This window comes from Cavia porcellus, unplaced genomic scaffold, assembly GCF_034190915.1.
Source record: "Cavia porcellus strain 051 isolate PalLab524CR breed Dunkin Hartley unplaced genomic scaffold, mCavPor4.1 scaffold_1, whole genome shotgun sequence".
NCBI lineage: Eukaryota > Metazoa > Chordata > Mammalia > Rodentia > Caviidae > Cavia > Cavia porcellus.
Genome location: NW_026947484.1, coordinates 208,518,595 through 208,536,344, shown reverse-complemented (window position 1 = coordinate 208,536,344; position 17,750 = coordinate 208,518,595). Strand labels below are relative to the sequence as shown.

General features: G+C 34.1%; 1 protein-coding gene across 25 annotated transcripts in view; it reads right to left on the bottom strand.

Moving 5' to 3' along the window:
- Nrxn1 (neurexin 1) overlaps positions 1 to 17,750 on the bottom strand; it is a 1,032,692-nt gene that overhangs the window by 930,043 nt on the left and 84,899 nt on the right. For 12 of the 25 annotated variants that reach the window (XM_063228704.1, XM_063228733.1, XM_063228805.1 and 9 more), the window contains exons 3-4: positions 5,995 to 6,012; positions 2,503 to 2,532 (exon numbers count right to left, since the gene is read on the bottom strand). The exons of 9 other annotated variants lie outside the window; for them this stretch is intronic. In XM_063228704.1, coding sequence (XP_063084774.1) covers positions 2,503 to 2,532; positions 5,995 to 6,012 — 48 coding nt within the window. Of the gene's footprint in view, positions 1 to 1,731; positions 1,744 to 2,502; positions 2,533 to 5,994; positions 6,013 to 17,750 lie in introns of all 25 variants that reach the window. 4 more of the 25 variants (XM_063228719.1, XM_063228829.1, XM_063228713.1 and 1 more) reach the window with 3 other exon arrangements.

Below are 17,750 nucleotides of genomic sequence, written 5' to 3'. Positions count from 1 at the left end.
CTATCTTAAAATCTCAATACCCTATTTAATATCAAAAAGCATCCTAGTTCCATTACTTAAAGAAGAATGCAATCAAGAAATCAAATTCTTGTCAACTGTAGCTCTGTGTTGATTGAGGGACAAAATTTGATTATAAATGAAGAAATAAAAATATATACACCTGTAAACAGAAAAACATTTAAAACTGATACAGTAAAACTGAATGAAGTGACACTCAACATTAATTTCACCAAAATATATGAGCTGAATATAAACATGAACTATTCCATATGTAGTGCTAAATGGTTATATAATTAGAAAATTAACAGCTACTTCTTCACAGAATAATGAATGAGTTGGGAGACTTAGAAATTTGTGTGTATAAATACATGCATTCATATAAATATACACATGCAGTATACAAGCAAACATAATTTGTTCAGCCAGTAAACAGAATATATAGTTTTCTCTAGGCCATACTTCATCCATTGACTAAATTACATAGCCAGAAACACCATCTGGGAATTCCCAGTCAGTCAATGGGAGTTTGGCCTCAGATGAAACAGTTCAGCAAGCACCCCAAATGGTACACAAAAGTCTTTAAAAGAATTGATATGTACTGTTACTTGAATGTTACTAGATTCTTGAAATGTGATTTAATTATGTTATTACTGGAAATGGTTGGTCAAAACAAAAATTACAATAGCATATGCTATTGACTCAAAGTATCCAAACAGCATTTGTTTCAAAGACTCTATTTTACACATTTAAAACATTGATACCATTTCTTACTTAGTGTTTGGCTCATGTTCAGATGCTTGCTCAAGTTGAAAAGTTACTCTGTTAGATGACAGAAATGTAAAAGTGTAGAACTGTAAACTTTGGTCCCAATCCACGTGTTAATATTTGCAGCGGAAGAAAGATTCACAGAATACAAAGGAAGACACAGTTCTGGATTTAAAATTTAAAAACTGGAGACCAAGGGCACATTTAAAAAATGGTTAAATATTATTCTATGCATTTGCTATAACTGCATTATCATCTACTTTCTCTCAATAACAGCTCTAAACACAATGTGATGGTTCTAAAAGGCAAGTTAAACATGCTTCTGAGTTTTGTACCAACACCAGCAAAGAGCACACATGCCTGACTTACCAAATGATGCAGGAATATACAGCTGGCTGATAATTCTCTTAAAATTAGTGCACATAAAAAACAGGTTTGTTTTGCTTCTGTCTTCATGACTATGTCTTTTGAGGTTACCACAGAGGTAATGTACACACATGACATCAGCAGACAACAGGTGAGGAGCTCACAGCAGGGCCATTTCAGTGCCGTACAATGCTTGGACTTAAGGCTCAACACAAAACAGCTGGCACAGGTGCACTCCACCAGAGCCAAAGGTTTGCAGATGATGTGATATGGTTACCACATTCATCACCTAACCACCATCAAATGACACTGCAGAAACTGATACCCTGACCTCTACCTAATTTCTAAATACACTAATAAACAGCTGATAGGAAAAAAATTATCACTACAAACAACAAAAAAGAAAGAAAAACGAGAGGATGGAGGACTGCAGAACATAAACACTTCGGTGAGTTTTTCTTACCTTAAATTCATAAATATCCATTTATACACATACCTGCCTCCCAGTGCCTACTATGAATGCCAAAAGTCTACATACATTTGCAATTTAGACACAATATAATATATACAGATGATATTTGGAAAAAAATAATGTAATACCTTTACTTTTACCTATGCATTTGATGAAATGGTTCCATGAAGAAAGGTGTTCCAGACAAAGAGAGTAAAGAGGAGAAAAACAACAGTAAGAATTATGAATATATGTAAATGCACTGCTCTCTGAAAATTAAACAAGACAAGAAGTACAAATCAGATTTTAAAGATAAATGAGATGCAGTCAGTACATTCTGAGAATTCTGCTCTTAAAGCCTCGCATGCAGGAATTGGAAGGCTCATGCCGGTTATTAAAGATTACACAAAAGGAAGGCACACGTAAGTGCGGGTAGAAGTATTAACGGTTCCACGGAACACTACATTCAGCATTCTAGGAGCCAAAAGCCACAGATTCTGCACGTTGCCAAACTGCCATGCATGGATGAAAAATGGACTGTTTCTGTTACTGTAGGTCAAACTAAGTTTCTTCTTTCAGATACTAACTTCCAACTTTTCTTAGCTATTTTTACTATAACCACCCTTAATGGCATATGCTGATAAATATACAGAGATCTTCCGTTACAATTTCTTATATCACACTTATTTGCAGATATTATAGTGCAAGAAATGAGGAAAACAAAAGTCAGAGGAGCAAACCAAAATCAAACCACCAAAAAAAGGTGAGGAAAACACATCATAAAATGTGAACAAAAGCTATGTATTTAATTTGCAGCCAGAAAATTTGCAAGCATGTGTCCATCCATTGCAGAGATGGCTGAAAGCAGCTACAGAACAACAAGACACTGAAGCAGAGTGGAAAAGGAACAGAGCCCATACCTTGGTCGCCCATCATCAGGTGCGCCAGACCTTGAAGGGAAACAAGAGCAGAGTCAGCAATAAACAAGGGTGCATGGGAAGGCAGGCTTGTCACAGTGACAAAAATGTTCAGTGCCCGACATCTTGTTTACTACGAGACGTGTCTGTACCATAGATGCAAATTAAAAAGCATTCTTTCAACCACTGGTTGGAATGCTTTGGGGCATTTTAACACTAATTTTGTGATTTAAACACTAGCATATGCTGCTCTGTGTATTTCTCCTAAGTATCATCTGGAATAATCGTAAGCTCATGACTTAAAATCCAATGAGTCCATTATATTACATATGCCCTTTGTGTCCTTTAAGACATTGATTTGAACACTGCCCCCATTGGACGTGTCATTTTTCTGTGATGAAATTGTCTTTTTGTAAAATCCCAAAGGAATATCTGAAACATGGGCTGGGTCTGATCTTTTTCCCCTCATCAAAAATGAGGTTTCATAATTACATGAAAAAAAATCCTTAGTCACACTGAAAATGATAATGCAGAAATGTCTCCTTGTCTTGCACATGTAGAAATTGACTAGGCTTATTCAAATAATCATTATACATGCAGTTGTGAAGTGAGAATCTAACATAAAATAGTATCTTTAAGAAACAATGCATCATTTTTAAATGAGCTGAACTGATTTTTCATGGAAAATAAAATTATTAGCATTTTATTTAAAGTATAGTTAAATGATGAATTATAAGTTAATGTGTATTTAAAATACAATTTCATCAAGAAATATTTTTAACTATTTTTAAGATGACAATATGTATCAACTAGTGATTTTATGATGTTAGTTTTTTGAATTCTGTTTTATTCTTTTTTCTTTTTTCTATTTTGTTTTTTCTTTTATTTCTTTCAAGAATGAAAAATAAATAAAACTACCAAAAAAGAAATGTTTTTAATACTACTAAAATACCTTTATTTCTTGTTTAACACATACGTTTAAAGTGATGATCACTCCTTTTCTACAAAGTACTGCAAATTGTTCCTTACAAAGATCTTTCACTACCATCATGCTGCTCTTTACTGAACAGCATGTCTTATTTGCTGATATAAATTCATAAAGAAAGATATTTCTTAATCTGTGTATTATTTTAAGAATTTAGGAAAATGCTGGAATAATATTTTAAGGATGGATACATTAAAATTCCTATTTGCATTTTAGGTTTCTAGCACCATTTTAGGTATATCTGAAATTTAATAGAGCTATGAAACATTATGGAGCCACACGTAGAGGTGCACACCTGTAATCTCAGCACTCAGGAGGCTGAGGCACGGAGAACCACTGTGAGTTCCAGGCCAGCTGGGCTACATAAGCAAGTTGGAGGCCAGCATGGACTGGATACCAAGATTTTGTCTCAAAATGAATAAATAAATGAATCCATTATCAATTGGTTGCATCAATACTAAAATAACCTTCTTTTTCTTAACACACAAGAGTATTATAAACATTTTGGGGGGCAGATATAATTACAAATTCTCATATAAAATATAATATGGAAATGACAAAATAATTTGTTGTTTCTGCAGCACATTGTATATTGTTTTTACTCAAAATGCACAAACACAAACTAAAGAGTTTATATGCTAATGACATAATGTTTCATAGATTAAGAATGGCTGATTACTTCAGGTTTTATAGCTTTTCATTTAACTTTTAAAACCATATATATACCTACATGTACAGATATATATGTTGCTATGTATATACACATATTTCCATTTACTGTGTATTACTTTTGTAAGCTAGGTTAGGGAATTATTGGTGATAATTTCTAACTTTTAGAAAATACTGTTAGACAGTTCTGATGGTTTTGATACTGCATGAATATGGATGAAATTTAAGAAATCTTGCAAGTGCTCACACTGCCTCTGCTGGACTTCCTGCCTCTAACGGGAGCTCATTACATTCTCAAAGCCTTCTTATAAACAGGGATGTTAGAATTAAGACTGAATAAACTGTATTGCAATAGATTATCGAACTATATTCTGAGACTCGGCAAAACTTTGCATGGAATGCCTATGAAAACAAAGAGGCAGTCATCCTAATTACACTGATTTTTAAAGCTCCCTGGAATCCATTTGCACAAAATAAATGAGACGGATTTAGGAAGAAATCAGACCTGCAGAGCAATACCATCTTCATCGAGTGTGTACTCACATGCCATTAAAATTACAATACAGAAAAACAGAAGCCATATTGTTTATTGGAGTTTTAATATGTTTTTACTTCATTAACAACAATGGTTCGCAGCAGTTATAACACTGTCCGTGAGAGAATCACACATATGACATTGAACTCTGCTACTAATTAACTTTGTGTATCATGGAATATATTTTATTTTGAAATACTAAGTCCTGGTGACCTTACTGGAAATTTATCTGTAACTTTGGATAGGGAGACTTTTTATGAGAAATGTTTCATTCTCTAGAAATACACATATTTTACAAATGATTATATTTCAAAATATGACAGCAAAATAGAATATGCTAAATGATGTGTTTTGCAAAATTGATTAGAGAAGTGTTTATGCTGTGATTATATAAAATGATCAAATGTGTAAAAGAGAAAAACCTTCCCTTTCGGGTCAAGGTTATGGTTTAGTGGCACAGTGCCCACCTGGCAAGCACAAGGTCATGAGTTCAATTCCCAATACAAAAAAAAAAAAAAATTGTGAAAAAAAAAAAAGATTTCACAAATCTTTTCACTACACAGTTCTTTTTATATATTTATCCTCTAAAGATTTGATAGCAACATGTTGACTAAAGCATTTATTTAAAAACAAAAATATTGAAATGTATTTGTGGTATTTTACAACAAAATGTGTAACTTTCTCAAAAATCTTTGATAGAGAAACTTTAACTACAAGTTATAGTTTTAACAGACACAGACAAATTTACTTACCAGTAATCACATTCAACTGTGCCTTTCCACTGGCTGTGGCTTTTATTTAAGCTAAATTGGTGGCTCTTATTTATAGTCAGTATTTTATTCTGTGCTCTTTTTATAAATCAAATCATTTGAAACAAAGTAACGAGCTTGAAATGATATAATACCAAACATCTCCAACAGAAAAAGAACAATCAAGAAAACAATGGAGAACGGATCATGCATTGTGTCCTGAAACTACAGAGAAACACTTTCCCTTTAAAAAAAGAAGAAAAAAAAAAAAAATAGCACTGTATCACTTTTCCATACAGAACAGGCAGTCAGGATCTCATGGTTCATCGAGGATCTGATATGCCCCATGCACTGCTTCTCCACTGAAGCCGTTTCACACCCTGGAGGCTGACATAGATCAGAGTAGGTGTGCTCTCTATGAAAAGTGATACATGTTCCAGAAATCAACAAATGCTCAGAAAGAAGTTGAACTTACCTTCTAATTTCAAGATGTACTCTGTTAAAACTAAGAAATAAAAAGCAAATGAAAGTTGGAAAGAAAGACAGAAATCACCCACCTTCCACATGGTTGTCTTCTGAAAGCGCATGACAAGGAGGGAGAGAAAAGGAGAAACATTCATTAAGCGGCATGCAGACTGTACCTTGCCTCTGCATGGCTTCCGCATGCAAGGCATCAAACACATCATGCAGTGCTCCATCACTGTCATTCAGGGGACAAAAACCACAGGGAGCAGTTCCCTCCCACTGCTAGCATGTGTAGGGCATGAGACAAACTTCAGGAACACCGCTATGTCCTGAGCAAAGGTATTAAACAGTCTTTCCCTGCCCTGTATAATTTATTACATGTTGCTGGCAGGACTTTTCTAGGCAATAATTTTTAAAAGCTTTTTATCTATTTATTATTTTTTTAGCAATTCTAAAAAGCCCTATATCTATGTATTGACGCAGACTAGGATACAAGAAAGTCCACCGCTATGAAATTTGTCTGAAAGTCACTTTGATTTTACCAAACGTTATTACCCCTGGGACACTGCTTCTTTGTTTACTATTTCTAACAACTCCACTGATTTCCATAAAGAAATACTACACAGATTTATGCAACTAAAATCTAAAACTCATTTTGCATATTTTATATCACAGTCACTTTACTGCAAATGGTGACAGTTTAGTGTAAGTTTTTAAATGCTAACTGTTAAAATGTGAAACAGAAGGGCTGAGGGGTTGGCTTGAAGGGAGCTCACTGGCTTTGCCAATACGCACCAAGGCTCTTGATGCTACCCCCAGCTCAACAAAGAGGAAAAAAATAAACAGTAAATTTTAGGTAAGAAGTAAAATCGAAAAAAAATAAAAGTGGGATCTGTCCATTGGGTCACATTAATCATAATATAATCACTTTGTATTTCTGTTCAGGATGTGAACTGTAGTTAAGCCAGTATCAATGCTAAGTGGCTTCCCTTTGTACTTACATGCATCCATGTAGTAGTTTCATATATCATATATTCAGTTAGTTATATTTCCTTACGTGCACATACATGTGTGTATGCAAACACGAATACAAGGAGACTTTATGTGTACTTACTAAATTTAATCTCTGTAAGTCTATGGTGTCTAAACTGTCATTAGGAAGTATTAGAAATTCACATGGATTTGAGTGACACTAAAGGCTTGGCAGCTGGGCTAGATAAGAAAGAAGTGAGCAATCGTCCTAGCCTAGGGCAAGAACAGGGCTCAACATTCACAGAAAATTTTCAACAGTTAATTACATCCATGTTGATATTCCAGTCTCATTCTTACACTGTTTATAATTTACAAATGGCCCTTTCATCAGAACAATTTCCAAGAAACCTGATAGTAAAACCAAATATAAGTACACTATTTCACTGGACTCAAAGTATATACGTTCAAGGTGTTAAATTATTACTGAATTAAAAATCTTCAATTATGTTTAAGCTCTATTAACTGGGAACTAAAATTTCAATGAGGTATATTTACTGATTTAGTATTAGCATGTAATAGAAACCTTCTGGCCTTTTGAGGCATAGTAATTTTTCTCAGTACTTGGTTTCTCAAGAATTTATTTCAGATGAAATAACAAAATATTGATTCAATTATTTAGTATGTGACATTCAATTTGAGTTTGTTTTTGGTTTCCAATCTATCAAATAAGGAATTAAAATGAATTTATTCACGGTGCGTGCCTGGCAAGTGTGAGGTTGTGAGTTCAATTCCTGGTACCAAAAACTAAACTAAACTAAACTAAATTTGCTAGTTTTCCTTGGGATTGGGGGTGACATAAACACAAACATTAAAGTTACTTTACTGCTTTATAGTGGATCTAATAAAACAGTATTATTTATTTTAGCTTTATGTTAATTGCTCTTTAAAATTGTATTTCTTGCCTGGGTGATAGTGCTTGCCTATGATTCCAGCACTCTGGAGACTGAGGCAGGAGGATCTTCATGAATTTCAGGCCAGTCTGGACTACACAGTGAGTTTAAGGCTAGCGTGCACTACACAGTGAAATCATGTCTCAAAAAAACTGTATTTCTTATATACAATACTTTTCCAGATAAGTGTATTTGATGCATAGCATGAAGTAACAAAATCTGCGAATTCTGAGGAAAATCAAGGACCAAGACAGTGTGTCAGTAACTGACAGTAACTGATTTCTGTAAGCAACAGACTGACAAATACCACTGTGAGTAGCAGAGTCACAGTACAGGCTTTGGTCAAGTACTGCATAAAAAATGTAACAGAAAACAATAAAAAACAAGCGAACTTAACACTTAAAAGCTTGCTATTGGTCTACCAGGGAAAGAAGTTTACTCGTGACTTCAAATCACTGACTTAGCCCAACCCTAGCAAGCAAGCTCTTCACATCCACTCGGCACAGAGCATGTGCAGGTACAGGTTCAGCCCTGCAGCCTGCATTCTGTTCTCAATTCTTATTCAGAAAGAGAACAAGCTGTCAGCAAGACTTCTCAGAAGTGAATAAACCTTAGTCCTGCCCATTGTGTAAACCATTCCTGATCTGATTACACATCTACTAGGGTAAAAGGAAGGGCCACAGACTGATGTACAAAATGAAGGGCAAAACTGGCGTGGAGTGAACTACACTCTCCTTTAGTTCCTATACAGCTTCAAAATTCCTCACAAGATTAAAAATTTCAAAACAACAAAAAACCCTTTTTTCTTATTTCATTCTGTTCATCCATTTGGCTTACCATTAGCAGGCTTCAGATAATGTAAGTGTGGTTAAACCTAAAGACGGCCCCTGCATTGTTTCAAAATTTGGACTTTATCTAGATCTAGCATTTAGGATCATTCTCCAGGTATCTTCCTCCTTCTTTTAGGTTGTTTATAGAGTAAATAATGAATAATGAGTTGTAATAGTTTTCCAATGATATCAACTTTGTCTTATATTTGTGCATTAGTACACCATCAGGCACTGGTTTTGGTTTTGAGCAGCTACAGAGAGGTGGTAAGTTTCGGCATGCCAAGGTTAATGGGAAAGGAGGATGTTTTGGTTTAGTGTAAGGTAGAAAGCAATCCATTTGGTCTTACCTGTAGATACTGTCAAATTAGGGGGAAAATGTCTTAATTTGCAGAAAACCCTGGTTTCTTCACTCTTCTGGCCTAATCCTCGCTGAGTGATGACTGTGTCACTTTAATACCCAACTTTACTATGTTGAACATACCACCTAGAAGATCATGCTCTTGTTTTCTTTTGACTACAATAATAAGCCCCAAGCTATGAAAAAGCTATTTTAAATTGTATTTCTTTCAGACAGTCATGCATACGCTTCTCTGAGCACCAGAACACCTGTCATGTTATGAAGAGGACTGCGGACTGAAGTGCAAAGAAGCACCCCACTGTTAGCACTGCTATCTTTTCAAATGACAGAGGATGAATATCCCCATATGTTTCTTCTTTTGGCCCCAGCTTAGAGGAACGCTAGGGAAGTAATTCAAACTTATCACGACAGAGTTCTTTGCACACAGTCTTAATTATATGTTCTCCAGAAAAGAAATAGGAAACAAATGTACGTATTTCATAATACAGAAAATCAGAAATTTAAACCTGGTCAGTGCACAAATTAAAGTTTGGAGTAAAATTTCATAAATGACTCTTTTCAGTCTACATAGTGTTTATGTTTAACAATATGAAAGTCTCATCTAAATATAGAGCACTAGGCAATTTGAGTGCTACCGCTGACCTTAGGAACTGGCCAAAGCTGGCAGCTCCTCCCGAGGCACTCCTTGTCTTTGTCTCCCTTCATTTTCCTATACTCTTACTCTCTCTCTCTCTCTCTCTCTCTCTCTCTCTCTCTCTCTCTCTCTCTCAGCTCCTTCAAAACTGCCAGCACTGCTTGTGACTTGTCACAAATCTAAGTTCTCTGAGATGCAGTACCTGGCAGCAAAGTGGTTCAGCGGAACAATGGTCAGATTCTTTCCAGGTCCTCGCATTACTTTTAAGGCTTTAGCCACGATTTGGGAGATCAAATGCCGGAAGAGCAGAATCTTATTCCCATGGTGCTACAGGATAGAACTCGGGTGCACTTTATTTTTCTTTTAGTGTTAACAGTGAAAGCTTTTAGAAACCCTCAGTAGTCTGGAGATGCTTCAAGGACTGGGAAATGGAGGAAATCATTGAGACTGTAGACTGATGCAGCCATCAGACAGAGGAAGAGAAACACCAGCCAGGAGCAGGAGGAAGTTCACACAGAAAATGAAGCATAAAGGTCCATTATGGAGACATGGGGGAGGAAAGAAACAGCCCTGGGCAGAAATCTGGCAAGTTGCAAAAGTGTAATTTTAATAGCCTCAGCTCCTTGTTCCAAAGCCACCTAAATAGATTCCAAGGCCGTCTCACCCTGCCTGCTTGGATCCCAGTGCTAGGCTTGAAGGAGCCAACTGGAACACCCGATTTACAATTCTCTGCCTGCCAGAGTCCAAAAGAAGGGAAACCTCAGTATTGCAGGATCAGAGGTGCTGCCAGTGTCATATCTGGAATTCTACAAATACTTCTCCTACAATTTTTTTTAACAAAAAATGTTTATTGTCATGAATTCAAAATGTTCTATCTTGTTAATGGCAATTATCTAAAAGGAAAGAGAGAAAGTGAGAGAAGAAAAGTAATATACACAGAAAGGACAGAAAAGATGGGAGGAGAAAAGAGAAGAGGAATCAATGATAGGGTAAATTCTTCTGCTATTAAAACTGTTTTTGAATCAGATGGAATTTAATAATTATTCACTGACATATAGTGAATGATTCATATAAACTATAATTTAAATTTTCATTTCATGAGGGATTATTGCAAGGATGTTTAAATTGAGTTTTGGTTCCTGCCTATAGCTACACCTCGAGTATTACTGTTTCTATATTCATTTCAATCGCTGGACCTAGGAAAGGGACACTGCTTTCAACAGTGACTGTGAAACTGGTGGCAGAGTCTATTACATGTGTGTTGACACCTCTCAGTTTTACTTGTGTTGTTGGCTGAAAAATCCACGCTTTCTGACACGGAACTGACAGGTAACCCTAGGCGTACCAGGTACTCTTCTCCTCCCCATGTTCAGTGATCAGGGCATAAGCACCCAGCAAGCTGCATCGTGTAATCAGTGATTGCCTTACTAAAAGTCTGAAGGAAGCGTATTTTAGAAAACCGAACAAAAAGCCAGTAGATCTGGAATAGTGGAAAAAATTTAAATATAGTCACCTTCTCAACCTGCCAATCGTTAGCACCTGGGAGGCCCAGCACTGAGAAGGGACTTTCTTTGTGGACAGATGAACAGGAGACATGCTTTGTCTGTATCTGTAGCAGAGAATGTTCTGCAATGTTTCCTAGCCTCTCCATCATGAAGATGGACAGTAAATGTCCACTAAACAAGAGCAATGATTCTGTATTTTGAAAGACATAATGGACATCTACTCGATGAAGAATTTTTTTTTTTTATAAATCACTTTACTACATAAGTTTTCAAGTAAACAAACACTTTTTACTTTTTTAATCTGATCTTAAAGTCTTAGACTAGCCCAAAACACATCTATTTAATTTCTCTAAGAAAAAACTATTTTGAGATGAAGTGCAGAGAAACTGGCACAAAATATGATTAAAATTAGAATATAAAGAGGAATCCAAAGTTTAGTACTTAACAAACTTAATTTACATGCACTATATAAAAAATAATTATATAGTAAGACCTGTCAATTATACATTCTTATAAATAAACAAATTTAACCTTATTTCAAATTAAGGAGTATTTGTTATCTTCAATTTAATAAGATTGTTCATTGCATATGCAACAAATAATTTGGAAGAAAATATGCATTGAATAATAAAAAGCTTTTCTGGTCCTTCAGAGATTTAGTTTGTCATGTTTACCATAGCAAGCTCAAGATATCTGTACAGTTAACAGTTTATGGCTATTGCAAAGTTTAACAAAAGCCACAAAAGGGCATTTTTAAAGAAGACAGGTTTTTTACTTTTCTTGACTAAGTAAATTAGATTATTTCCAAAAATCTCTCATGTTTTATTAAAATATTACTAACAAAAGAGTAGATACTTATATTGAGCTACATCCCCCGTACTGCTTTGGTTTTTGTTTGTTTATTTTGTGTTTAAAACTGGGTCTTGCAACTTATTAAAATCCTCAGGCTGGGCTCAAACTGGTGATCCTCCTGCTTCAGCTTCCCAGAGTGCTGGAATGGTAGGCATGTGCCACCACACTGGTATTTTTTTAAGGTAACAGAATAAAGATGTAAGATAACTGTAAGGAGATTGGATGGTTCTGCCGATCGAGTTATAAAAAATGTAGAAAAATGTAATGAAAAATATTTCTTTCTTAATTGCTTTTACTTATTGACTCTACAAAATTCAAAGAAAAAGCTTCCCTGTAGTACTAGAATGAATTGTGGTTTTGGGGGGTTTTGTTTTTGGGGGGCACACATCTAGAAAACCTTTGCCTTATATTAAGAGTAAGTATCAGGCTTACATTTAAAATGAATTTAATAAAGAGTATTTAATGACCAAAAATAGAGAGGAGAGTTATTCCATAAATTTCTTGCTGTCTTCAAAATTTAAAGGAAATTACTTATTTTATTCATAGCACTTTCAAAATACCTGAAACAAAGTACCCTTTCAAAGTCATGTATTTTGGGAGGCAAGGCAATATAATATAAACTTGCCGCATAAAATGTATTTCTTATTTCATTTTAGGAATAAAATGTGTATCTGATAAAAATATTACTTTCATTTGTTAAAAGTTGAATTTTAAATCTGAGTCCATACACAAGTAGAAAAGTACCTTAATTAAATGGTCCTAAATCCATTTCTCTTTTTAAAATAAAATGTTTTCTGTTATAGGCTAAGAGCAAAACTGTTTGTTTATAGGTACAACTACTGCTGTCTAGGAAGAGGTTTTAAAAACAGTCATTGAGTTTGTGAATAATAATCTGAATAAATCATAGCTCATATGATTGAATTACTGATACATAAAACCAAATTACTACACATACAAGCTTTTGAGGTACTTTGTAATTCCTTGTCTAATGTTTCCCTGAAACAGTCAGGCATTGCTTAAAAAAAAACATGTACAAACATAAAGAAAAATGTCCATGGATCTTATAAATCACATAAGTGTTAACTCTATCACTGAAAGCAGTTCATTTTATGTTTAAATGGCATGATGAAAAGATAATTATTTCTTGGCACTTGCGTAAATTGTTTCTTATAATTACTAGAAAATCTCCACTTTCAGATGCAACATCCTAGCTGAAAAAACAATTTCAAAACTCAAATAATAAGTCACTATTGGTTTCTATAAAATGCTTGGCAATATACAATATTGTAAATACTTCAACTTTTTAAAAATCCTTCTTAATGCTCAATAGATACACACAATAACTCCTTCTTATATATATCAGTACAACTTGACACTCCATTTCTGATACACGCATTCATACAAACACATACCCAATTGCTTAATTTTATAAGCAAATTAAAACATTTTCCTCAAAAGAAATATTTCCCATAAAAGTTAACATAAGTAGAATAAAATAATTTATATTTTGATAATATCATTGATAATACTACTTTATGCCACTGAAGGATCTATTAAGCCTATTGATTATGAGCATTACATAAATAATAAGTTTCTTAATTTTGTTTGTACATATTAGTAGCAGAGAGAAGCACTTTCTAACTGCATGATCTCACATGGTGGCCGGCAGATGCAAGACTGATCACACTTCAATTAAACAAAATGAATACTTTCATTCCTTAGTTGTACTTCCTACACATATTACATACCAAACAACCAATACCCGACTGGCTATCGGAATGGATGGTACAGATGAACACCTATCTCATCACAGAAAGTCCTAAGGGCAGACATGGTTAAGACTTTTTAAGGAGCCACCAACTTTCCCAAGTACAGTTTTAATATGAACCTGTAGGTGGTCTTTACATTCTTTTTATCAAGGGAAATATTTAAAATTCACACTGATACTTTAGAAGAAAACATTGATTCAGATTATAAGTAGTTATTGCACTTGTACAATATGGAGATGTGTATGATTTCATTTTAATTTTAAAAAATCAGAAAATAACCCTAATAAAAAATGTACTGTATTCATTTTTAAATATCTTAGATAGACTGAAACTCTGGGCAGTCTTCATCATCGTATCTTTTTCCTGAAACATCACAGATAATGAGAAAATGCTGTTGATTTTATGTGAAATTTAGCAATCTAATATCTTTTTATAGGTGGTTACCTCTTGACTTCTTCCAGTGTCCCTCATTAGGTAGCTGCATGTTACTGTCTTTAAATTTATGGCCATCTTCAGGACATAATAGTTTAATAATAACAGAAGTTTTATTATTAGGAAAAAGTAGCTTACGTCCTACTGTTCCCTACAATGAACTGTCGCGCAGAATAACAAGGTAAAGACCTCCACTCTCCACTCTGTTTATAATGCAGGCCTCTATCTGAGTGACTATTATGCCACTGACAAACCAGCCAGGTGAAAAACAACTGGCTTTTTTGTAGGACCAACATACATCAGAGACAAGTAAGTAAGTATAAAAGAGTAAAGATGCAGTTCAAAGCGTTACCTAACAGATGGCAAGGTGTCTGTAAAGAGAGTGCTCATGGAAAAAAATGCACCAAATAAAAGTGGAGCATAGAGGAACAGAAAAATAACCTGGCATGTGAAAATATAAATCAAGAGGCTGAGGCACGAGGACTACTGCAAATACAAGGCCAGCCTGAGCTACATAGTGAATTCATAGGTATCTGAACAACGCCAAGAGACCCTGTCTCAAAAAAAAAAAAAAAAAAAAAAAAAAAAAAAAGAATTAATAAGATGCGTTACAATAAAAAAATTTAATTTACCTGCCTAAATTTATATTCAGAATTTTAAAAGTGTATGCCTGTTCCTAAAACTAGATGTTATTCACTGGCTATAGAAAAGTGCTCCTTTTTATAACTTAGTGACATGCAAACTCCACTATTACACAGTAATGAAAATGAGGCAATGTCAAAATGGCACTGAAAACATATTTATAACCTCAATCACCTAACGAATAATACTTACTACAGATATTTCACACATACACTCTGTTTTCTAGTAAATAAGCTAAATATTGAGAAAGACTGATAATCTAAGAATACTTAAGGTCATCTGAGATTTTAGCTGAACCACACATAATCAGGTATTTCTCTTAATTTCAGAGAAGAATATATGTGGTAGAAAACCACAGTCAGCATTCTAAGTACTGAGTAAAATTTTATATAATTACCTGTATGGAAAATAAATACGACACAAGATTTAATACATTTCTGATATTGCAATAACTAAAAATAAATAAATAAATAAAACTCGTTATACCACATGTACAGTAAAAGCTTTATCTAACAGCTGTCTTTACCTTTTACTCAAGGCAGTACCTACTAGCTTAGGCAATGGATATTTTACAGCTGTCACAGTAAACGATATTCTCAATGCACAGTGCTGAAAATAATACCCAGTTCATGGAGGAAATACAATAGCAAAGAGTGGGAAAGGAGCCCTTTCTGAAGTAAATAAGTATCTGCATTTAAAAAAGATTTTAAAAACAGATATGCTTGTTACAGTCATGACAATCATAATCTGGGCTAAATATGATGAAAACAGATATGATCATTTTTAAATGGGCCTAGTTATAGAAAATAAGAAATCAAGTTTATAAATATGTGGATATATTACTTGAAGGAAGAGAGATTTGAAAATATCACTTCAAAAAATATACTGAGCCTCTAGGTAATTACGTTCTCCTAGATCCTAGGCAATAAGCAAGAAAATGTATTACCTAATAGTTTCATATGATTATCCTTAAAGAAAGAACTGGCAAGAAGGAAGACCCTGAAGTTAGGGGCCAACTAGAATGCTCCATAGCAATTTAAGTACATTTTTAAAACATTTAAAAATGTTTCCCATTTGTAATGTTTAACTTGCTCCTTACAGTCACTGCGGCTCACTGCAAAATAACATAAAACCACTTATTCAATAATAGTAGATTATGAGGCATTTTTATGTACAGATAATATCTGCTTAATAAATTTAGCCACAATATTATTATAATTTACGCTTCCTTATACAAATTATATGTTCCGTAATTAAGACTAGTACCTTCGTGACTGCTTTTCTTCTGTTCTGCTCCTGTAACAGCTGGTATATGTGTAGGAGTTGCTTAATAAATATGTGTTTCACTGACTAATTAACTTCCTGTGCTAAATTTTTGCTTCACTTTTGTGAAGCCAGCAGTGAGGTGGGGATGAGTAGGTTTCTTTTCATAGACAAGATTTTGCTGCCACAATGAATCCAGGGAACTCATATTCTTGTATCAGATGTAAGGAATTTTAACAACTGGACACAGCATTATTTTGTGCATAGCAAAGGTAAGGATTTAGTACCGTTCGCATTGAAGATTGGAATCAGGCAGCTGGAAATTCATTCGTTTGTTTTTCCATATGTTTTTCTCCAAGGATTGTTTCCAGAGCAGATCTGATCATGATGAAGATACAACAGTGCAGCAGAATGCAGTTATCATTTAATTCACAACACATTTCCTCTTGTGTAACTTTATTCAATTATTAAAATGACCTGGCCAATATCACTTAAGAAATTAACTGTAAGATCCAAAGGAGTAGAATATTTTTTTTTATTTTTGACATCTTACACTTTTCCAATTCAATGCCCAAATAATAAATATGAAGAGTTAAATAAAGACTGATTAACTAAATGGTAAAAACATGTCTTATGATGCCAAATTTTGTGTTTTAAATATTATGGAGGCTTACACAATTTCTAATTAACCAAATATAGCTAAAGGCTCATCAACATTATTTGCAGAAAGAAAATTATTATAGACTTTAAAAGTTCAAATGCAGGAAATTCCACTAAAATAATGAATTCAGGAGAAGGGTTTTTTGTTTTTTTGTTTTTTTGTTTTTGTTTTTGTTTTTTTTTTTGGTTGTTGTTGTTTCTGTTTTTTGTACTGGGGAATCGAACTCACTGTGCACTTGCAAAGCAGGTACTTATGCCACTGGGCTAAATCCCCAGCCCTAAGAGAAGGCTCTTTAAAAGTCAAACACCTGTGAAATACTAGCATTGTTTCCTGAATGTAATTCTATTGTTTCATGATATATTTAGTAGGATACCAAAAAAGCAGTTATTTTAGGAAATTAAGTTATCTTAATGAAGTTCTAAGAATTGAATTTATTTTACATAATTTTTAAAACCTTTAAAATATATTAAAACACAATGAGAGCAGTAAAAGCAAACCTTTAACACAATTAATGTTAAATATATGCTTACAGTACACAATGAGTACATTAAACAGGAAATCAAACAGCAACACATGCTGGTAATTCCACGGTCTGGCAGGAGAAGCCTTCCACACTGTTGTCGGGAATAGAAACTGGTACAACCAATGTGGAAATCAGTACCAGATTTCTCACAAAGCTAAACATAGAAATTCCACTGGACCCCGTTCTTCCACTACTAGATATGTTCTGGAAAGAGCTGAGACATCACATTACAGTGATACAAGCATACCATACATTAATGGCATTAAAATGATTCCAAAGTTTTAGTATTTTATCAGTTTTCTTTTATGAGTTTAAAATATCATACACATATTAAAAGTGCATTTCTTTTTTTGGTACAAAAATGACATTTTTTTTAAAAAGCCAGGTTTTTGTTTTGTTTTATTTTGTTTTGTTTTATCGTTACCAGGGATCAAACTCACGACCCCCTGCTTGTAAG